General features: G+C 42.4%; 2 protein-coding genes across 4 annotated transcripts in view; one reads left to right on the top strand and one right to left on the bottom strand.

The window, feature by feature from the left end:
• The window catches only part of LOC119195887 (histone H2AX), a 207,132-nt gene that overhangs the window by 64,240 nt on the left and 118,836 nt on the right, over positions 1–24,056 (bottom strand). The window lies entirely within an intron of this gene.
• gnao1a (guanine nucleotide binding protein (G protein), alpha activating activity polypeptide O, a) overlaps positions 1–24,056 on the top strand; it is a 65,089-nt gene that overhangs the window by 14,314 nt on the left and 26,719 nt on the right. For all 3 annotated transcript variants that reach the window (XM_037451161.2, XM_037451159.2, XM_037451160.2), the window contains exon 3: positions 1,307–1,448. In XM_037451161.2, the coding sequence (XP_037307058.1) occupies positions 1,307–1,448 (142 nt within the window). The remainder of the gene's footprint in view (positions 1–1,306; positions 1,449–24,056) is intronic.

The following is a 24,056-nucleotide window of genomic DNA, read 5'->3' as shown; positions in this document are numbered from 1 at the left end:
CGAGGAACCAAGGTAGCCCGACATGAATCATCTCGTTAATTTGAGCTGGATAATGGGACATTTGATCGACTTGGTTGAATCACGTACGAGGAACAGGGCCCAGAGGCTTGAGAAGCTTGATTTATTTTATATTCAAAAGTGGACTTACACTACACTATTGTATTCAATGTTCATGTTTTTTAACCCATGGCTTACATTTGCCTGGGAAGCAGTTAGGGTTTGGGTGTCTTGCTCAGGGACACTTCAACATGCGGCGCAGGAGCAGACCACATTACCATATTATGACAAAACAAGATAAAGACTGTTAAAATACACCAGTTTATTCCCGGTAATTAACCTATTTTCCTGTTATTCCAACTTTGAATATTTGCGGAATTTTGCAACCCTGGTCAGAAGACAAGATCCCCAACAGGACAAGACAAATGCACAAATGAGTTAATTGAGATGTTTTCAGGGAGGTGCCAGGTTCCATCGCCGCTCCTTTCTGAGCGTAGGTCTTGTTGACCCGTGTTCATTTTCGTGTAGAGATGTTGTCAGTCTGTATTCCCTCAAAAATGTTGCCCCAACCTGGATCCGTCCGTCCGGATCAGTCAACATGTTTCTCGTGCCCTGTCTGTTGTTCTTACTGCCCATCGCTCTGTCAACTCTCATGTTTGACTTGGTCTGATTCGTCCATCTGTGTCTTGCTGCTGCTAGTTTGTCTGCCCGGGTAACTGTCTAACTGCCTTTGAGTCTGTCTGCTGGTGTGTCCTTGTGTGCATGACATTTAAAACAGCAGGATGGGCTTCTGCTTGCACTGTGAGCCTAAATGTCAGCTTTGCCCACTGGTGATGGGCCACCCCCCCACCCCCCTCCTCATCTGCTCCCTCTGTCTTTTGTGTTTTTGTTGTAACTCTCCTTCAGCCCAATTCTACAATTCTAAAACCGCTTGCCCCCATTGATCAGAAACCTTCTCTCCCCTTTATTTACCTCACCCTATCATCCCAACAACGCCTCAAAATCAAAATCTTATATCTTTAAAGCTCTAACTTACTATTACTGTATCTATAATGGAGCTCCACTGCTTCTTGTAATTGTGCCAAACTTCTTTGTGGTGCTGCTCCCTTATTCACAAATCTGTTAATGTATCAAAACATAAGGAACAAAATGATGAGCACACTATGCCAACTAGCTGTACATGCACACGCACACCTATTATTTCTGACTATGCCTTCATATCCCCGTTTACTGTGTCTAGAAGTCTGAAGGGGAGTGTTGTTCCTACTGACTCATTGATTAATTAATGTGTGTATTTGTGTGTGTTTAGGATCATCCATGAGGACGGTTTCTCTGGCGATGATGTAAAGCAGTACAAGCCTGTCGTTTACAGCAACACCATCCAATCTCTGGCTGCCATCGTCCGTGCCATGGATACACTGGGCCTGGAATATGGAGACAAAGAACGGAAGGTCAGCACTCGTCCCCCCTCAGACACACACACACACTCTTCGCAACAACCTGCAACGCAACAACATTTACATTGTTTTCATACTAATACCAAATCTGTGGAGTGTCTTACGGTGTACTGTCAATGATATGCAGCGCAAAAACCAGGCCGTCATCGATACAAAATGTCACAAGGCGGTTTCTATTCTCAAGTCCAAAGCTGTAAACTGAACTAAATAAAGATTTCAACAAACCTGAAACATCTAGCTAATTCTCTATATGCTGAGCTTCCTCTCTTGAATGCTGCAAGTAGCCACTGGAAGAATGCCATAAGAACTGATGTAGTTCATGGAGAGGGCACAGTGTGCCTTACATGGAGCTACTGTCTTTCAACTAAAGTACCAGGAGTCCAGCTCTTGTGTCAGACCCGATCCAGTACCACTTAGCAGTACACCGATCTCTGCCAGCCTCAGGTCCTTGATTCGACCTTTCAGAAAGAAATGCACCTCTGTCAGAGATGGGCACATCTCGCCTGCCTTTTTCTTGGCTCCTTGTAATTGTGGTGCATCTCTTGTGGACAATACCGTTGTTACAGTGCACATTAGCGGGACCCTGTGCACAGTGATTTAGTGCATGGTAAATGTCCATTATTATTGTGCAATGCACCGTTAGTGAAATGTGTAGTTACTGTCCCAGCTTCATAAAGCTGGTGTTACAACACGTTGTTTTGGTGAGCAGAAGGTGGGTCAATTAAGTATCTCAGTGACTTGATAGATAATTAATGTCCTTCCGTAGCTGCAGTAGAGAAATGTAGATGCCACACACTCGCAGGGACTTTGGCAAAGGCCCCCCCAAGCAGGACGTGATCCAAGGACTGGCAGATCTGGAATGCAATTTATACCTTTTGGTCTGGTTGGAGACGTCTATTGAGCCGTGCAGCTGATCCGGTCTCTGCAGCATAGCAAGCTCTCAGCTGGAGGTGGACGAGCAGAGGTGAAACATATCTCCTTTGTTTTTGTTTGGGTATCGTCCTTCAGAAGTGTGCCTTTGTTTCTCCGGGTAAAACAACAATGCAAAGCAGCAACATATTGATTGTTGGCAAATGACTTATCGAGCAGTTTAGAATGGGATATTAGAAGAAATGCAATTATGACAAATTTTCAGTTCTGATGGTGAATCTGAATCCGACAATAATGAAAAAATAAATAATTAAGAATTTAATTTCTTCACCCATTTTGGACAGACAGCTATGGACTGGTTGGTGAAACACGGAATCTTTTCCATTGATGAGCATCAGTACGCTTTGCGGTGGAAGGAGGTTAATTAGAGATGAAAGGATGGTGAAAACGCAAGGGCTGCATTATTCCAACCTGATTTGGTTAAACATCTCATGAGTCCAGCTTTTAGAAGTATTGAGTTTTAAAATAGCATTGGAAATACACTTGTGGATCGACCCAAGTCTGGAATGGTGGATTCAGAATCCGTACCTGACCTCTGTAAATGAATGTATGCAGTACAGCAGACCCAAGCCAATATATCGGCTCCCAAATGCAAGGCTGGTGGAACAACTGTTGGATTCCAGAGCGTTCAGCACAACGTGAAACCGTGCTGTCAAAGGCTCCCTTACCTGCTTTCAAGGTGAACGTGCAGTAGCAGGGACGTGGTTGACAATGATGTGTTGCAGATGATAATGAGGATTAACGGCTTAATGTGGATAATGTCTGACTAATAGGCTTCAGTCAATACATTGTTGACTTAGATGACTCAAACTCTGCCTTGTCTCTGTCTGACAAGTTTTCTTAAATATGGAAAGTAAAATATGCTTAGTTGTGTCTCTCCCCTCCCACAGAAATATATTGGATGGATATGGACAGGATATTGTTAATCACAATCAAGTTATTGATACGCTTAATACCCTGCTGAAATGATGATACACCTATTGATTAGGATATGATATCTCCATGTGTGTATGTTATATTTTAGTCTGGTCAGAGGTGATGGGAAGGTGTTATTGTTTCATTTAGGGCAAAAGGGCACTGTGTGTGCACGTTTCCAAGGAAGACTTCCTCCATGCTACCTTTTTTTTCAACCATCCGTCTTCTTTCCACAGCTGAACGTTTTTTTTGTGTCTCGCTGTAATGACTGTGTGTGGTGCAGTGTGTACTGATGTCAAACTAAAACAGGAAAAACATCAAATGAGTCACTTAACGGAATAGTATCAAAATATTCTTCAAGACTATGTGCAACGATGAAGGATGAAAGATGTCAGAGGATGATAAAGGGCGAGTTTTTGCGAGTGTATGTGAAATACTGTAGTTTATTCAAAAGCTAACAAGTGTGAGAGGGAAAGAGGAAGGAACAGAGATTATTTAACAGAGAACGAGAGAATTGACAGTCGACAAGAAGCAGAGACCAGACTCTGACTTCCCCTCGAAGCAACCAGATCTCACACCTAGAAATGACGAGTATAGCTCCAAAATGGGACAGTACTAAAACGTACACCTATATGTACTGTAAATGTTTAGAACCTTTGAAATCAGCTGTGGAGGATGCTGATTGTAAATGTCAAATGTTTACATTTTTCATGTCCCACTCTTTTCAAATCTTCTGTGCCATTTGGAATCTTTGTCTCCCGCCAATCTTTGAGAGTAAGACACAAAAATGCAATTTCACCTGCTCTACAAATTATTTTTCATAGCTTTTCCTCACCCTGTCTTCTGATAACACACCCGACACCTGTGTCCCCGGCCTTGGCAAGTTGCTGTGGCAACCCGGTGTTTTGCCTTGCTCTCAACACATTCCACAAGCGCATGTGCAAGGGCGCTGTGACAAACGCACACACACATGCACTCACACAATGATAGCCGAGCGAGCTTTAAATAGACTTGTTGTCACTGCTGTATGAATCTTCAAGTAGTTTTCACTCGGGTCCAAAGACGAAGCTGCTGCCACTGATATTTAAAATAGTTGGTAAACCTCCATCATCCCAGTGAAATGCAGAAATTTGTCTTCGCTTCTTCGGACCACGCCCATTTCTTTCATTTTGATCTACATTACACCCATGAAAACATTTGTCAGAGCATCAGTTGCAGTTGTGATGTTATCCCACCCAAAGACATTTTATATGTACTACATAACCCATTTCTGTTGGAATTGTTTCCGCTACAATCGGTGACTCTGTGTGAAAGCACACCTTTTAAAAAAAATCTTAACTTGAACCTAAAGCAACAGCATGGAATTGATGTTTTTCCTTTTGTGCGTGCACCAGTATGTACGTCACTGCTGCTTAGGCGCCATTTTCTATCCACTAATTGGTTCAATGCTTCCACATAATTCTGTGGGGGAAAATTCCCCAGTTTTATATTGTGTGTGTGTGTGTGTGTGTGTGTGTGTGTGTGTGTGTGCGCGCGCATGCATTAATATTTTGTTCAGTGCTGCTAGACCGGCTTGTAGAATACCACACAGTCGAAGGATCATGATGCCAGGGGTAGACATGCACACACTCTTGCGTACACGGCAACCTTATTGTTGGCGGTCCGATCCGTCATGTCTCGCATCGTTATTACAGGTGTTTCTGTAGCCTCTAATACACGCCTTCAGCCCTGATGAAAAGAGGGAAATTAAGGACGCAGCTGTTAGACTGCAGCAGGCACGTACGCATCTGACATCAGAAAAACACCTTGTGTCTCGATGGACCCTTGAAGGCGATGGAGGGAGGAAGACGTGAGGGAGATGGAATGAAGAGAGGGATGAGATGAAGGGATAGACTGAGAGAGAACTGGCAGACAGGTTGCTGCTTGTTGTTGTGGAAACAAGCTAGTTATCCTCATGGGTTTGTCCAAATGTGTGTTAGCTGTAATATGTGGGTATGTGAACAACGCCCCTCTGATGACAATGTTCCCTCTGCTCATTAAAGAATAACACAACGTGCACACAATGGCCCCACTCAAATGGAGTCTAAAGTGAAGGTAAGTACGAGGTCTCCTATATGGTTTTCTTCACTTATTAGGCTTTCGAACCCCTTTTAATGAGCCCATCGTGCCACCATTCAAGAACTTTTTCTTGTGTTTAAAATGTCGAAGTGCTTTTAGCCAATGCACTGACAGTGCAAAACATGAACATTTAGCGACGGTATTTAGAGCCAAAGTACACTGCTTGAGAAATTCTAAATATTTTGTCTTCACTGTCAACAAATATATTGCATCACAAGGTTCTGTTGATCCAGGTGATCCTAGTTCCTTTCAAACAGCGAACATGAAGAGTTTCATTCATTGAAAATTTTAAAGACGCACAGCAGAAATACAGTACTGTTACTGAATGTTTTAATTACTTTAATTGCATTTCCCTTTGACCCGTGTTGTAAAATTCCTGTAAATTAAGTTTGAACCCAATTTTTAGTGTAATGTAATGCCTACATTTATATTTAGCTGGGAGCCACCATGTCGCTAACAACCCACGTGCTTTGTTGGTTTTGCTATCAACCTGCAGAAGTTTTGTCAGAAATATAAGCTTAATCCATTCTTTACTTTTTACTCAATGACTACTACAAATCTTATTCAAAGACTTTTGTTGATGCTGATAATGGCATCTACAAAAACATATCGAGTCTGAAATTGGAAAATATTCATTTTTGCATACATTCAAATGTGCGCTGATTCAGGATTTCATTCTAACTTGTGTTTGCAGATGAGATCTGTATTTTAAGTAATGACAAATCAAAAAATTGCAGCGATGGATTTATTTTTTGTTTTGTTTTTTCAATTTCCAAGAAGGCAAGCATCTACTAACACACATCAAACACGCTTGTTGTGTGTTTGTTGTGTGTTATAATCCCAAACTGGTTATTGCTCTTAATTTGCTGCACTGTTGTGTATTGACCAGAAAAGTGTATTTTTTCAGCCATTTTTTGTAATGAACATACTGTTTGAGAAATGGTATCAATGTGATCAAGGATATAATATGGATAGGATAAAATATGATTCTTTGAATTATAGATTCCTTCCAACCTGGCTAAGAAGGTCATTGTTTGGACTTGGCTTCCACTACTCACATTCAGTTGTTTGAAGTGTGTGTGTGTGTGTGTCAGTAAGCTACCTTCCTGCAGTGCTGCGCTGCCTTTGATTTGTCTTCCCTGCCTCTCGTCTGTTGTTTTCAGCATCCTCCGTTTGTCGCCTCTCCTTATCACCTTGTTTCCTCATATCATCGCTTCACCCTTTTCCCTCTTGTTCTTCCCCTGAGTCATCAGGCAGCTTTCTCCTGTTTGCTTTATGGTGTTACGCTCGCCGCTCCATTCTGTTCCTCCAGTCAAATCCAAATGATCAGTAAGATAACATATAGATAATATCTGCATAAGGCACTTGATTGGCCGCTTTGATCGATTTTTCAAGACACTCCCACCCCACCGTGATGTGAGGTCATAGTCTGTGGGTTACTGCAGCTGGCTAATTAACCCACAACCAGCTGAATGTGGTTGTATCTGCAGACAAAGAAAGATGGTAAACCAGAACCGCGCGACAAAGCGTATTCCTACCTGAGATTTTCGTTTTCTTTCATTGTTTGCAATGTTTTTTTCCACAATTCATAGATGAAGAGATCTCTTACAAATACTGAGTTGCCCTTGGATACTGGAAGCTGTCCAGTACAGTCGGACTGTATTGCGTTGTTGGCTTCACTGAAGGGTCACGGCGTGGTTCAGTAGCTTGTTTCACCCAGCTGGGCCCTTCCTGTGTCCAGTTGGCATGCTCGTCCCGCTCTCCCACAGTCCAGAGACGTGCAGGTTTGGTTGCTGCTCTGAATCGCCTGTAGGTGTAAATGAGCATGAATGTGTCCAATGTCTACTGGGATGGGCTCCAGCTCGCTAAGCGGTTTAGAAAATGGATGAATGCCCTACTCGGTAACGTCATGGTGATACTTAGAGAGGAGGAAACAAGCATCGGGCACTTCCTCGAGAGTGTGTGTATCATCAACATGTTTGGTTGGATGACCCTCAACAGAGAGACACCCCCCACAAAGACTAACTATTAGGGCAGCAACTATTTTACAGTTAATAGACTAATTATTTCAATTTAATACTTATTTAAAATTCTCTTAAATTTCCAAGAAAATTAAAAAACATATTTTGATATGAATACATATAAATACATTTATGTACACAATACAATTTTGGTCATGCTAGCGGTTTCATCAAGACTTAAACATCTTGTAATTCTACAATAATAAAAAGTTCTTTATAAAATGCTGCAGCAACTTTTCCTGCAGTGAGTTTGACGTTTGTAAAACATTTCATTTGTGCCATTAGAAGTGTTATATTCTCTGCTCAGTCCTCACGGTGCTGCTACTGCGACTGACAGATATTCAGTTTGTCATATTAGTAAAATAAGTTGACTGGTTCTAAAACAAATTCTGTTTTTCACTCCATTTAGCTACAACCTCTTATTCCATTGCCCTCTTGTCTTCCCCGTTTGTGTGTCTGGGAACCAACAGGGCTTTCTAGAGTAAAGCCTGCAAAAACATGTCACAGTGCATAACATCAGAAAGGCTCAGTGTAGAAAGGCCTTTAGGGGAGGCAACATACACAGTCCTCTGCCAGACCACCACAAATCACCCTGTACCTCTATAAAGCCACCTACACACACACACACACACACTCTCGTTTACCTTCTCATTGTGATTGCCAGACCGGTGCTGCCAGCATCATTTGACAGGCACACGGAGCTGTCTTGCCACGACACAACACCGCAGCGCTACAAGCGGGACCGTGATGCCTCGTGCCCAGTTACCAAGGCCGCCAATCATCAGCGCTGGATTGCTGAGCAAGCCTTCACTAGCAAAAATTGAAAATACACATACACACACACACACACCAAATCAGTGGTTTTCTGAAACATGAAATGTGATTTGAGAGGAAATTATGGTTGAAACAGCTGGACAGAAACAACAGAGTATGACTTGTTTTATGAAATCATAAGAGTAAGAAAGAAAATGACTTCCAGGATTCATTTGACTAAAATAATGGGACTGTGAAAAAGTATATAAATTCATCTCTTTGTGCATGAGGCTGCGGTTCCTCTCTATGATTCCTTGAACAACATAACAGTAGAACCGTTTCATACATGCAAACCAAGTTGGCCAGTAGATATCCTTTCACTCCAAATGGATACCGCCAATACTGGATTATTAGCGTTATTATTACAGTACTTCCGTGAAATCTCTTATCAGACCAGTTTGGAATTTGCCAGTACAACAAAAAGACTATTTATAAAAACTTGAGGGTTAATTACACAACGTGAATGTGGTGTGGAGGCCAGACAGGGTTATCCACAATGTGAAGTTTTGTTTTTAGAAAATCTGCACTCAGTCTGATTCTGGTCAAACTTATGATTCTACATTGGCTCAAGTCTCAGCGGGTACGTTGTGACGCGATGGTCCTCCTGGCTTGTGTCTTGTGTGATACGTGGGCACTTGGGTCACACAGGCCTGGGATCAGTCCCTCATGAAGGCAACTGCCATTTATGTTGTAAGTGCCCATTAGTCCGCTTTTCTCAAGGAGTGTGTGCTAGTTACCCCAGAGACTCTGTTTTCATATTCACAGAAAGAGAAATATGGCGCTGGAGATGGTCCTAAGGGGGTGTGTGTGCATGTGTGTGTGCATGTGGGTGTGCGCGTGCAGAGGGAAGGGATCTGGTGCTCTGTGAGAATGTCCTCTTTTTTCCAAAATTCATCAATAACTGTCAGTTCAAACCAGTGACAAAGGGACTGCACTGTTTACATTATATGCTGTTTGCAAACTGAGACACACACTGAGAAGCAATAGGGTGATATACACTGTGATGTGAAAGAGGGTTGTTATACCATTTTTTTTTTTACATTTTTGGTTGTATTACCAGCAATGGAGAATAATGTGCAGTCCTGCATATAGTGAATTTATTAGGTCTTATAATATCCATGAGTTTGATTTGTTTGGTGTTGAGTGTTTTTTTTGTTATATAAATCCTATTTTTTTTATTCAGTTATTTTGAAACATAACTATATGCAGCCTATTAATACACCCCCCCCCCCCCTCACAACTGATAACACATGCACTAATTAATTTACAGAACATTCAAAATAATATGCTGCACTCCACTCACACATTCATCTTGTACCTCGCTGATTGTCTTAAGCACATCTTTGTAAACAGTCGGTTCGCTAATCTAACAATCACTAACTTTGGTTTGAGTTTCAAAGTGAGACTGGATATGTAACCACTCTAACATCTTTAATGTTTACTGACCCAGTTTTCGAGTTTGACTCAGAGTACGACCTACGCCACCACGGGCAACGGGAAAAGAGTCTAGTCTTTTTTTCCCTTGATAAAAACAACAAAAACTTAAGGTTGAATATTGATGTTGAAAATGTATTACTGTAATTACAGTGAAAGAAGTGGATTTGAGCTCTTTCACTTAATTTAGGCTGAAACAAATGGAACAAACCTCCTACAGACCGTCAAACTTGAAGTGGTTTTATTTCACGCAGTTTAGACTTTAGTGCTGCGTACTGATGCTCTTTTTGAAATTGTTGTGTTTGGATTCTTCTCTGTTCTATGTTCAATTTGGCAGCCGACTCCTGGTGTCGCTAATTAGGCCAGGCTAAAAATAAACACCTTCCTAAAAGGTTCATATATCATTGCTGTGATACAAAACCTCACAAGTGTAAATATCCTGCCTTCTGTTGTTAACTGGTTGTTAACTGTTTGGTCCGTATTTTCCACAGTATTTTAGAGCTTGTAAGAATAAAGTTTAGTGAGAGTGGTACAAGTATTTGTTGCCTCTGGGAAGAATAATGAAAACAATGTTGTCTTAAACAAAATCTGAGGATATAATGGATAATAATATGTGCATCTACCGGTAAGCCAGGCAGTAACCAACATAACATGAGAGAATAAAAACAGGCATTGTAGGCAGGCGTTGGAACACTGATGACTTTTGTTGCTAAGGCCTAATAGGACAAAAGTGTCTCGTCTTTGAGACGATTCTATGTAATAAACTGTCCTCGAGTACACCAGTATTACTTAAATAGCACGTTACTGTTAATTTTATCTGTCTCAATATAGACACTATTGTGATGGGCAGGACTGCTGTATTGTTTGGACAATATATTGGACTGGGTCAGGGGACGCCTCAATCTGCTAGCTTGGTAATTAAAACTAATTTGTAAAAACCAAATAGAAAACATGATTTACATTTAGGGATGGGCTGATGTGATAGTCATTCATCATTTTGGTTCAATGCTGCCCGGAAAAAATAACCTGAAAATCAATGTAAATAGAAACTGACAAATCTCTTAATGAAGCATCTTGCAAATAATTGTTGGACAAGATGGATCTAAATACTTGCTAGGTCAGCACCTTAGTTTAGCTTGTTAGCAACCTTCGGTTTTTGGGCCCGCCCACCCATCAGGGTGATGTGCAACTGTTAAAGAGAGTTACGGCTCTCATTTGCTCAGTAATCCACACATTTTGCTGACTATGGGAAAAGAACGTGTCCAGTAGACCATGCAGTGGACATGTCTGCCCGGTGCTTTACACTTTGTGGAAGCTGAAGCAGGACCAGTATCTTGTGTTAAAGGTACCGACAACCATGTTTTTTATGATGTACTAGTTTACATTACATGTCATTTAGCCGACGCTTTTATCCAAAGCGACTTACAATAAGTGCATTTAGTAAACCCATGTGAACAAATATTACCGAGATCACTACAGAAAATTGCAGAAGAACCTTTCTGAGCCAAGGGTTTACCTTAGATTAGCTTTATAGAAACACAGAGGGCCACTTCCAGCACTCTGTTTCCACCAAGTCTCCTTTTTCTGTCCCAGTTTCTCTGCTTGGTGACGTTCACGTTCCCCTCTACACACATGTGGCACGCAGCAAGTGTAATGAAAGTGTGTGTGTGTCTGACTCTGCTGTGTCTTGTAGATGTAAATTATGAAGGACCCTTTAATCTTTATTTGATGACTGGCTCTTATTTAGAAAGCAGCAATTGCTGCAGCTGTGTGTGCGTTTTCCTCTGTGCTATTTGCTGTGTATGTGTATCAAGGACGAGGGATTCAAAGGGGCAAAAAGCAGCTGCGTTTGAATTTGACTGTGCATTTTCATATTGTGAGGTCAGCATGGAGACTAGCTATCTGTACTGTTTACCAGTGGTGCACTTTCATTTCTGGATCGAAGCTTGTCCAAAATGTAAAATGAAACACACAGACTCAACTTGTATCAACAAGGAATATCCAGTATTTACAACAGCTATCCCGGACATTAGTTTAAGTGAATCAGCTGTGAGAAAATATAATCTGTGGATGAAACCAGTTATGACTTATATCTTTGTTCTGTGCTTTTCCTAATCCCTCTGATTGGCTGATGGCTTAGCCCACCCTGCTAGTAAAGCTGAACAACTAGATACAAATCAGTGGCATGATCAAAAACGTATTGTGTTGTCAAATAAAAGGGATAATAACATTCTTGACACCTTTTTTCTGTATGCCCAGCTAGTCATATATGAGAATTTTAAAAGTACACAAGTGTCACTTTGCAGGTGTGTGCATGTGAGAATATTGTGCGAGTGCTTGGCCTTTGTGCTTTGTCGTTGACCAGGTAGTGAAACTCTGACTCAGTTGTTTTCCGGCCATGCTATCTACTCTTATCCAATCACACACAGCAACAGTCGACATGCTGTTAATTATTTTCGTCAAAAGACACATTTTTCTGCTCTCGCCCAGTAAAAGCCACACCGAGGGAGAGCAGTTTGAGGTAAGGGAGAAGAAGGCTGAAATAGGAAGGAAACCCTGCTGAGAAAAGAGAACTGAATAAAAACTGTTGAAAGAAATACCGGTCGGATCAGTCACCCGGGGAGGGTCGAGTCGTTTTCTCGTTGCTGCCACTTAATCCACATAATTCAGTAAACGTACTATGAAAACGCACACTGTGCTGCAGCCCTGCTTCTACATTCCCTATTTGTGATACATTAAAATGCACAATTGAGTATGATGGCCATTAAAGGGGGGACCAGGATTGAAGTAAGATACGTGGGGGTAGAGCAGTCTTGGTGCAGTTATGTTCAAATTGGAAATTTTTCAAAAAGCAGATTTGAAACCAATTGCTCAGCAAAAATGTCTCCATAGTTTTTTGTTGTCATTAGTTCAGCATTCAGCAATGGCTGCATAATAGCTTTCCCCCTATTGAATGCAGACACAATTAACCCCTGTATTGTTGCATACAAAGTAAAAAAAAAAACCTGCATTTCATCTGAGGATGACACAAAAGACATTTGAAAATATATGATTGCTTCTGCCATCTTTCCTGCTGTGCAAACCCACAGTCGATGTGATCGTGATGCAAGATTGCTGCAGATGTCGTTGCACCTTTGGTGTCCATGAACAATGTTCATTGAACATCTTATCCCGGTGACATTAATGTTGCATCTGTGCATGTGAGGGTGTGTCTTTTGATGTGGAGGTGTGCACGTCACTCTGGCATTTAGAGGCTAATCAATGCCCTGCTGACTTCTGCTGCTAATTGAAGGTTAGCAAATACCATCAGCATGAGTCTCTCTTTCTCTCATTGGCCTTCTCTCTTCCTGTCTTTGGTCAATAGAACTGTGTTTTTGTCAACTTCAAGAGCAGCGTTAGAGTCTTACATTCACAGCGCATAAGAGTCCTATCGGAGAAACGTTTCCCCAGCTCTGATCAGTGCATGCCACACACACACACACACACAATCCTTTATATTTAACGTTCCCGTTAGTTGCACTCTGATGCAAGATGATGCAAATGCAGTGTGCTGGCATGGTCCATCGGCTGGATTCCTCCTGGGAATGATGCACAGCATTAAAGTGATGGTAGAAAAAGGTTTCTTTACTGACAGCAGAGTGCACTCTCAGTAGCGTTGCTTTGATTCTCAGATTACTTCAATAACCATCCAGGAAATGATACGGGTAAAAAAATGCATTCATTCCTGTTAATAAAGCCTGCATTCTTTATTGTTGTGTTCGTCTTATAAGATACTGACAAGTGTTGCAGTTATGGAGTCAGCTGAAGTCTGTAATCACGACAGCGTCATGTCAACCTGACACTGTGTGTGTGTGTGTGTGTGCGTGTGCGTGCGTTTGCATGTAGCTGCAAGAGAAGTGAGCGCTCTGATTAATTCTGATGTCAGCTGTTGCCATGGTAACACGGGCACCTGAGAGGAAGGGGAGAGCAAGAGATGCTAAAGGGAAAAGGAATACGACCATTGTTAATGTGGGAAGAAATAATAATAAAAGTTAATGAAGGTCACGAGACAAGAATAGAGAAATAGGTGCTGTAACTGAAGAAGAGCCCTTCTATTTAACGTGGTTTATGGTAAATTAGTTGTAGTTGTCTCTAAATTAGTTTGAGAATACTCTTTTGTCTCTCCTTCAACCCTCCCACACCCTCTCCCCCGCTAATTCATTTTTCTTTAATTATTAACTTGATAAAAAGCTCCATCTGTCTGTCCATAAATAATTTAGCCCTAAATGGGGTGTCCCCTGTGTGTTTATGTGGGTGGGGAGTATGGGGCTTATATGTACAAGACCAGTTTCACTGAACCACAAGTCCATCTATCCCAGCATCCTGTCCACTTGTCCCTCACTCAATCCCTCCCCATCTCTATCCGTGTCTCCAACATTAGAGAGAATGCATGTTTGCTGAATCAAATCTGCAGTAAATAGTGGTGGAACACGGGGTTCAGACTCTGTGTTCCCCCTAGGTTTACAACTGGGGGGGTGCTATAGTCGGCCAAAGCCAACGGGGGGGTATTAGTCAGGCAAACGGTTCGGCTGACAGAGCGCTAGTCGTCACTGGTGCTCTCTGCCTCGCTGTTTTTTTCTTTTTTTTTATTGCACAAATTTTCAGCCGGGGGGGGGGCGAGCCCCTGTTATAATGGTAGGGGAAACACTGATATATAATTTCTCTAACCACCCCCTCACTTTAATATCAGGCACCCTGCTGTGAACGTGTCCTGGTTACCACCTTAACTCTGAATTGACACGGGCACAGATTCAGGTCCCTGTCATCTTATTATGAAGAGTTGTCAGTGTCGTATCAAAACAATGTCATATGTGAGCAGCACTCTGTCATTTTCTAACAGTGTTTCAATGAACGTCACTGACTGTTGAACGCCAAACCGGATTTCAGGATTACAGTCCATCCATTTATGTTAATAACATGGGCCTTAAATAAACATTTATAGAAACATGCAGCATCTGTCAGGATCTCAGTTAATATACTATCCGTGTGTCCATGAATGATTTAAACTGCGAATTCCTTGCAGCCACGGAGGTGACTTAAGGAACGTTTTCTTTAAGCCGATGCACAGCGTTCTTTGAGCGTAAAATTTCCTTTTCTGCGGTTTAAATCATTTAATCATGACTAGAAGGGCTTTAAGATGCCCAGCCGACTTTGCAGCTCTTGGAATGTTCCTAAGTCTTCCTCAAAAGCCCTTCCTCAGTCTCGCGCTCTGGCTCCTTTTGTACTGCAATCTTAAGTGCTACTTCTATTGATCAGCTAGCGATGGAAAGGCCTCAGGGCCTGTGTGTGTCAGTGTGTTAGCCAATGACACAACATGAGCCCCAACGTGTCTGGACTTTAAATAGTCTCTCTTCCTTTACTCCCCCTCTCAACCATTCTCATTGGTGTTCTCCCTCCCCTTTTCTCACTGCGTCTCTTCTTCCTTCTCTCTCTCTCTTTCATCTTTATCCGGTCCCTTTCTTTCTTCCTCCTGCTTCCCAATTCTGCCCCCAACTCTCCATTCAGTCTAAACCAGCATATTTGTGTGTGTTAACACTCACCTCTTTTCTCTCTCACACACACACACACACACACATACACACACACCAACATGCATGTAGTCCGTATAACAGTGAGGGGACTCATTTCACAAACTCTAATGCCTAAAACACCCTAGATCAGCGGTTCCCAAACTTTTTTTCCTGCGCACCCCCTTCCATGTCCCGACCGGGTTGGCGCACCCCCAATTCACACTTTAAAAAAAACGCAACAAAACGTTGTTTTATCGTCATATAAAGACTCATGTTTAAACATGCGCAAATAACCAGAACACGCATGACAATACTAACATCAACACAGGCTCAGTAACAAAAAGCACGGTTAGTGCAAAAGTCGCTCAGCCTGCAGAGAGAGAGAGAGAGAGAGAGAGAGAGCGAGTGAGAGCGAGAGCGAGTGAGGTACGTACGTACAGCCAGGATGTCTTTAGACATGGCATCAATGCGCCGTCCAACTTTTTTGCCTCTTTCTCTCCAATCATACACTCCACCATTTCTTTTGCCGCTGGCAAACACACGTCTTCGGCAATTGTGTGCGGCAGCCCCTTTCTCCCTACTGTGTAACTGAGCGGATATGAAGCCCGTAATGCGTCTTTCGTAGACCCAATGCATGAATTAAACTGCAACGGCTTTTCTGCAACTCCTCCAATTTTGCTTTAAAAAAATGTAAGGGACCGCCATTAGATTTTTCCTCTCGCGCACCCCCTGGTCGCAGCTCGCGCACCCCCAGGGGTGCGCGCACCACACTTTGGGAATCCCTGCCCTAGATGACAGTGAAGTGGAACTTTCATAGAGAAGTATCTATTATTCTGCAGCTGGCAGGCAAAAAAAATGACAATCTTTGTACCATAGGACAGGAGTCTCAGGACCGTTTTTCTGTTCAGCTTCTTGCAAGTAAAACTCCTGTATGTACTTTTTATTGTTCTATTGAGCTTTGTTAGAAGCGCTGTGGTTTCCTGAACTGGCAGATCTGGATGTTCTTTCTTTCTGCTGAAGTAAAAATAATGGCTGCAGGTGGCAGAGGAAATGTGGTTCACTGTGGTGTCATTTTTGGCTCAACATGTTAATCTGAAGGGGTAGCATGTCTACCGTTCCTGATTCATGCTCCCTAATGTTTTCTCACAGCGCACGTATTAACAGACACACAAACATAGTGACACGATGGCGCTGAAGGCCTCGATAATGGCGATAAAGAGCAAACTGGAGGCTGTTGTGTTGAGTAGGGTGACACGCAGAGGAAGTGCGGCAGGATACAGAGGGAGGACGAGAGAGAGAGAGAGAGAGAGAGAGAGCAAGCAAGACTTCATGTCTGTTTGGCTTGATGTGTTCTTTCACTGCTTTAGCGCGTTCTGTATGAGTTCTGTCATGCGTACAGTAATGTGTCTCCATGCTGCCCTCTGCGTGAGATTGGGTGCTTTTCCGGCCAAAGCAGCTTCGCCTCAATTTTTCTATGGGAGCTCAGAGAATAGGGGGGTGGAGGTGGGGAGGCAGCTTGAATCGGCCAGAGTAATGAGAGAAATGTGTGTTTGTGTGCATCACTGCTGCTTTCCAGTCCTGCACCGCTGAAAAGTTCTGCCCAAAGGGTGCATGGCTCTATCATTATCAGAATGAGGATCCAGAGGTGCGTTAGCATTCATAGGACTTATGAACCAACACACCATCACATCCGCACACTCACACACTCAACACTGAGCTTCACCAGCCAAGCACAGGCAGTCGAGGTCAAACCAATGACATACAGTACATGCATTTTTGGTGTTTCCCCCTACCACTATGTGGGGATCAACCCCACGTGCACGACAGGGAGCGTGCATCTGTAAATGAAAATGTTGGTGTGCGTTTGTCAGACAAAGATTTTCCCACTTCTCGTGTGACTGGGAGAAAAGGAGAAAATTAAAACAGACTCCACCTAAAAAAAAATCTTTCTGATAAGATCAAAGCCGGTATTCTGAGGACTTAATTTTAACAAAGAAGTATGTGTCAGAGACTTGGCTACGCCACTGGGAGAAACTTTCTCATTCGTCACTTTACCTCATTCCCTTCGCACCATCACTTACCATGTAACCACTTATGTTTGATCATCACATTAATGATACAACGTCACACTTCTGATGTTGTCCAAAGCGAACAATGGTGATACATGTACAATTATTCCTTGGAGACCTGCTCTGCTATTCAACAAGACACACACAGAAAATATGCTGTTAAAGCTTTTTTAAAGCAAGATCGGCACATGCAAAATTGAGTAGAATGTGATCTAATATAGACACACAGTCAAATTGGCACACTTTTATTCAGCAAATTCATAGACGTACACAGAAATATTATAAGTAGAACTCATGTATTTGAGTGATTGTTATTAATTACAGCTCAATAAAGCATCAGGCCAGGCTATGGTAGCGCTGTCTTTGCTGTGTGTGCCGTGTGTGGACAGGTGTGTGTTTGTAGCTGTGAAAATAAGATAATCTAATTCAACAGCTCTTATCTCTAATGGCCACAACTGCCCCAAATGTGCACACACCCACGTAGGTACAGGTTATATCAAACTGTGTGTGTGTGCTCATCTAAATCCTACGGATATTGCGTGAGGTTTTGTCTTTTCCGTCGCTGTCTTTTCTCTGCATGTCTTACCATTCAGTTTTCTATAAGCCCTTTTGCCAGTCTCTAGGATACCAACCAGTTACCGTAGCAACCAGGCTTGCCGGCCGCCTCTTCGGAACACGCAGCCATGTCGTCACCTGACCACCTATCTTACATGTGATTGGATGCTGTGTTTTGGCCTCGTCTGTTCACATGCTATTGGTTGGGAAAAAGGGCCCCAACAAATTGTCTGCCCTCTCATTTTTATACTCTTACCTCTCCTCTTCTGCATCTCTCCGTCTCTCCCCCTCTTCTTCTGTCTCGCTCTTGCTCAGCAAACACAGGCTCTGTATTCCACTGCATAATGCTGCAGTCACTGCATGGATTCACATTTGATGCATGTATTATTCATGTTTCTCAGGAAAACATGTACTCTGTGTTAGAATTCAACAACAGCTAACATGCTATAAAGAAAGAAGTAAGCCTTTCCAGACTTGGACATTTGCAATAAATAAAACCAGGTTTGGATCAACTGAGTTATGTATTTTAGCAAAGTGCAGAATTTTGCTTCAAAACGTATTTTTATTTTTTTGGCCTTTGACGGTTTAACTGTTTTGATAATTTTGTCTATTGTCCTGCTGTCTTCATACTCCATGTTTCATCCAATCATTACCCCAGAACCCAATGAGTTCCATTAACTTGCAAATAAGAAACACATCTTTGCTTTTTTAGAATCTGAATTCAAACATAGTGGCCTCTTCATTTTCATTACATTTCAGCTGTATAATGTTGAATGAAAATGCATTAATATTGGTAAGCCATGCAACAAACAGCTAAATTGATACATTTGCCATAATAATTGTAATGACATTTGACAATGTTTGTCGTGTGGTGGGTCAAGTCTGACAGAGCTTGTTAACTCCAGTCAGGAATTAAACATCAAGATAACTCCATTTCGATCAGCCGCTGCCTCCCCATCCATCTCTTTTTACTTCAAATATACTTTCCTTAAGAATGCACATGTCTTTTAAGAGCCACAAGTGTGCAGGAACGAACTGCCTCTGAAAATCAACACTGGTTGGGACTGATGAGAGTAGGACACACATATACACACACAAGCAGCAATACACACATCTAAAATGTGTGTAATTAGCTCGCTAAGCTGCCAGAGAACCAACACCCAAAACGAGGAACTACTAGTTATCCTAAATATTGTACATCTTCTCCTGTTTGTCTTTGCTTCCTGTATCGCTCATGGTCTTCCTTTGTATGTGTGTGAGGAACGGAGGTGTGCCGGGTTTGATTATCTCTCATTTTCCGGCTTATCTGAGGTCTGATAAAGTACTTTTATGTTCACTATTCATCTGAGTTTCTATTACTGTATGTGGATGAGTTACGTTTTGGTGTGTGTGTGTGTGTTTGTGTGTGCGTGTGCCGCGTCCGCGCATGTGCATGGTATGTTTGGAAAGTGTAGGGGTGACAGCTCACAGTTGGATCTAAGTATAGATGAGGTGTGAGAGGAAAGAGGCTGTGAGTGACGGATCGGCAGATTGGACGGAGACTGATACTAAACAAGAGACAAAGTGAGAAGAGAGTGCTCAGAGCACAAAGGGTGACTGTTAAAGGGGGAGGGGGCGGGGCTCACTTCAAACCAACACCGATATAGATGTATATTGATCCCCTACCTACTGCTGTGTGGAGAAACAATTTAGCAACAACAAAACCCTTCTCTCTGGCTCTGTGACTTAATAATCCCAATGAGAACACGGCGGCAAACTTCCCACCTGTCAAAGGATTGGGACTATGAAAAAACAATCCACTAAACTGCTGTTTTTAACACTAGAAAACAAGCAAGCACTGTTTTTACTCGGCAGCAATAACATTGCTCAACAAAGGCTGAAGGTCACACATATTCTGGGTCAGGCAAACAGAACTGTGATGAGAAGAACCAGGACAGCAGGTTAGTGAGAGTGTGTGTGGGTCTTGCCTTTACCTTCTTACCATTGTTACCATTTGTGGCCGATTTGTTACTGTCTTACATTAATTACAGTTGGTTTTACAGGAGCATTCATGTTGTCATTCACAGTTGTTTGATAGTGTACGTGCAGTGGTGATTATGTGCAGGTGGGACACAGCAGACCTGATTATCTCCATAGCAATACAACTATTTATCTACCAATGGGTTTTCTATGCATTATGATAGAGGAAATGAAACGATTCAAAATTAACTAGGAATAATTAATTATGATAGGATTTCATATATATTTAGGATTAAAGAATGTGCTGTTATCTTATAAAACCATTTTTTGGGGGGATTAAACAGTTTTATTACAAAAACCAATAGACGTCCTTTAAAATCCCAGCTTGTGTAAATATCAAAGTTGTTATTTTGAATAGCAACATTAACATACACAACATCATTTTCCGTTTATACAAATTCCCCACACTTGGCTCAAACTGGTCTCTCAAAACATCCTCAACAGGGTTGTGAAGCTTTGGGCTGATCAGATTTCATGGTCGTTGTGTACAAACATCCCGCCTCATTCTTTTTACTGTTCATTTAATGAACAAATTTTCCATGTTTTGAACAAGTGCTAATGAAGCTCATTGCACATCCACCATTTGATGCTGCAATTTGATCCTATTTTGCCATTGCTCCAATTCTGTCCTCCATAAAAGGTGTAGATGGACAGTAGCCTCATAAATATACTGGCTTGCAACAAAGGTTTTGCATACATAATGTTTTGCTACACCCGTACACGTACACGTGTATGCTTATGATTGCATGGAAAGCCGGCCCTGCTCCTCCAGCTCTGTCTCTGGGTGTTAAGGTGGCTACAGTGTGATTGATTTTTTTTTTTTTTTTAACAGTGCTCTCTGGCTGCTATTGACTAAGTGTTTTAACAAACCACGCTTATAACAGCAAGTACTGTACATGCCCCATATGTGGTTGTAGTTAAAGGTGTTCCACCGGAGCAAAACATGGCGTGCGTGTGTGTGTGTGTGTGTGTGTTGAGGCTCCATTGGGGTGGTCTCCAGGAGGGCTGAACAACAATTTAATATTTTATCACTTCCATTATTAAGCAACTGCTAAAGAGAGGGAGGAAGAGAAAGGCCGGGCGGGGGAGAGGGTTAAGAAGGCACTGCGCGTACTAAGCGAGTACGATGCGTCGAAAGTCCATCTTTCTCAAGAAGCTGTATAGAAAGCGGGATTGAGGGATGATGCTGATGGAGGAGGAGCAGGGTGCAGCACAGTAGATGATGGGGAGAGTGAGAGATAAGGGGGGGGGGGACTGCATTCCTGGGAAAAGAGGATGGTCACTATGGCAACTGCAGCTGAGAGTCGCATAATGCAGAGGAAGTGAGAGAGCGAGACAGAGCGACTGAGTGAGAGGGTGGGGTCTTGCCAGCCGACGATGGAGGAGAAGAGGAAAGAGATAAAGCGAAGGGCTCGAGATAAAGCGTGCAGGAGGTGGAGAAGGACAAGAGGCACAAAACCATACGTGTAAAGTGTGTGTCTGTGTTACTATTTTTGTTTATTGTAGCCATTGGATTACGGTCACGTCATGTGTGGTTTGTCGGGAGAAGGAATGATAAAGTCAAGACTGTAAGAGACGAGTGAGAACAGATTGTTGATGGAGCCACTTATGATTTCTCTCCAAGCTATCTGATGGCTGAGGCTCACTGTGACGTCAACAAACACACACACGCACTTGTTTCTTATCCGTTATCACTTTGTCTGTTTCTCTTATGCTTGTTTTTTTTTCCCGCATTTAATATTGTTCTCTTTTTGTTTGTGGTAAATCCGACATAAGTTACATTAGATCAGAAAAGGATTTATTGCAAAGTCTGTCAGCCTCTGGTGGCAACATTAGCACCCAAAACAAGCTAATACGCTAACCATGATCTTTTGCTTAACTGAGTAGTTTTGTTGCACAGGCCTATTTAGTATTTGTGATTTACAGATTTCAAAGTGACTAAGAATTTTTGAAAGGCTTGCAAAAAAACAAATAATTGTCTACAACCTTCTAGACCAGGGGTGCCCACACTTTTCAGGCTCGCAAGCTACTTTTAGACTAACCAAGTCATGGCGATGAACCCCCTCCCCTCTGAGGACCGGCCGGTAAGTAATAGGTGACCAGCAACAGCGCTGCCGATATGAAGGAAACAACGAGCTTTTTACGTGTCAGACACAAGCATCCCGCACATTCTTGGTCATTACCCCACTGAAGTCGGGTTGGAATGAAATTAAATCGTTCGTTAGTAATAGAGGATCGCTAATTAGCATTAGCACTTGTTTCGGTCATGTCCAACCCATGTCAGGCATGCATCCAGTCTTTTATCTGTCAGGTTCATGATTCGTTGCACCATTAATTTTCACTTTGCTTGTCTTGTCCATTACCATCGCACAAGGTTTCAACACACACACACACACACAGACGTACACATACGCACACATGCAGTAGCCCTGTGCCTTCCAATATGTCTTTTTAGACCGTATCCTTGGCTCGGACTGTGGCTTTTAAGTGTGTCTGTGGCCCACTGCCCAGGACTTATAAATGGAACGCACTCTGAGCACACACACACACACACACACACGGAGACACAAAAAACAGAATACAGGCTCAGTTTCTTCTCTCTGCACCTCATTCATACCCACACTCGCAAATGTACGCACACAGACACCTTCCATATCAGGCATTGTACGGCTGCCCAGAGTGGACAGAGCACCAGGAAGCTGGAACAGAGCTTACTCCCAGGCCGAAACCCATGTACATCAAATTAGATTGTGGGATTGCAACCACGCAGGATCACGGAGGGTGAGCGCTTCAGTTTAATGTCACACTGTTCTGTGTGTCATTTTGGAGCAGATATGAGTGAAGTTGTAGCTCGTGCATATTGTCACTGCACCAACTCTTTGATGAAGACAGTATGACCACAGAGTCAGCAATCACATCCAGCCACTTTTCATGTTCATTTGACACAACAGTTTGTTAAATAGTACAGTGTTTTCCCTAGGACTAGAACTTCAGGGGGGGTAGTAGGCGGGCGAACGGTTTCGGTTGACTGGGGGGTTTCAGTTCAGTCTTAGCTTGACCAGCTAATTTTTCCATTTGACCACATGTGGTGGCGGATACCATGCACAGCTGACTGACACATGTAAGAGAAGCTGAATACTTTGTAGCAGTACAGAATCAGCAGAGGAAGTGAGGCATCCAAGTGTTTCATCTGAATATTAGAATGATTAATGTAGATATCAAGTATTGCCCTGGAGTTGGTTCAAAAACAGTGGTATGTTTCAAAGTCCGTAAGCCTCAACTGCAGACTTTATGGTGGTTGGGAAGCGGCGAGATATGAAAGTCAATCTAATGATCCTCTTGACTTGTAGTTGGACTCTTGCTTTTTGTAAAAAACGTCTGGACAGATAAATAGAGGACAGAGTTCCCCCTGAGGACAGCCATGAATTTAAATCACATTCCACACTCTTCAAACATCTGCATCTCCATGTCTGCTGATTCTTTCTCCGTTCATTTCAATGCATATGTATCATCAGTAAATGAGAAGAAAGCAAATGGTAGGGATTTGAACTGTAATGCTTCAGGAGGTGTTTGAGCACCTCAAGTCAGTAGCCTAGCAGTGGTGGACAGAGGACTCGCGCGCGCACGCACACACACACACACACACACAGGGGTGACAAAAAAACATTTATTCTTTCTCTCAGCTAGGCGGTGCAGATGAATGTTTTGCAGATCGTTCAAGCCGATAAGCATTACAGGAAATTAGGAAATATCAGTAAAGAAACAGCAAAGATATGTATGAGTCACATTTGCTGTACCTTTATTATTAGTTAGTTAGTACACCAATGAGTCCAGTTGGTTTTTGCCCTGCTAGCTGGCAGCATGGTTCCAAGAATAGTTCTGTAGGTCAGTCTTACTTCAGTCCAGATGGAAGAACATGTGCCGATTAATCCACCCTGTGGTTGTTGAGAAATTGCAGACCTTCATCTTTCCCTTCCAGAGAAATGGTAAAAACGTTGTTGATCCCCTCGTTTTGTTTCTAGCGCCACCATCAGGTTAACATTTGATTTGCAAATACCCAGAAAACCAATGACCTTTCCATCAGCCTTATCTGTACTGTGTGTCTAGTAGGAAGGTTAGTTGTATCTAACAATTGTTTTGAAAATCAATTGATGATAAATTGATGGGACGATTATTTAT

Source organism: Pungitius pungitius, chromosome 6, assembly GCF_949316345.1.
Source record: "Pungitius pungitius chromosome 6, fPunPun2.1, whole genome shotgun sequence".
Lineage (NCBI taxonomy): Eukaryota > Metazoa > Chordata > Actinopteri > Perciformes > Gasterosteidae > Pungitius > Pungitius pungitius.
This window is presented reverse-complemented; position numbering and strand designations above follow the sequence as displayed.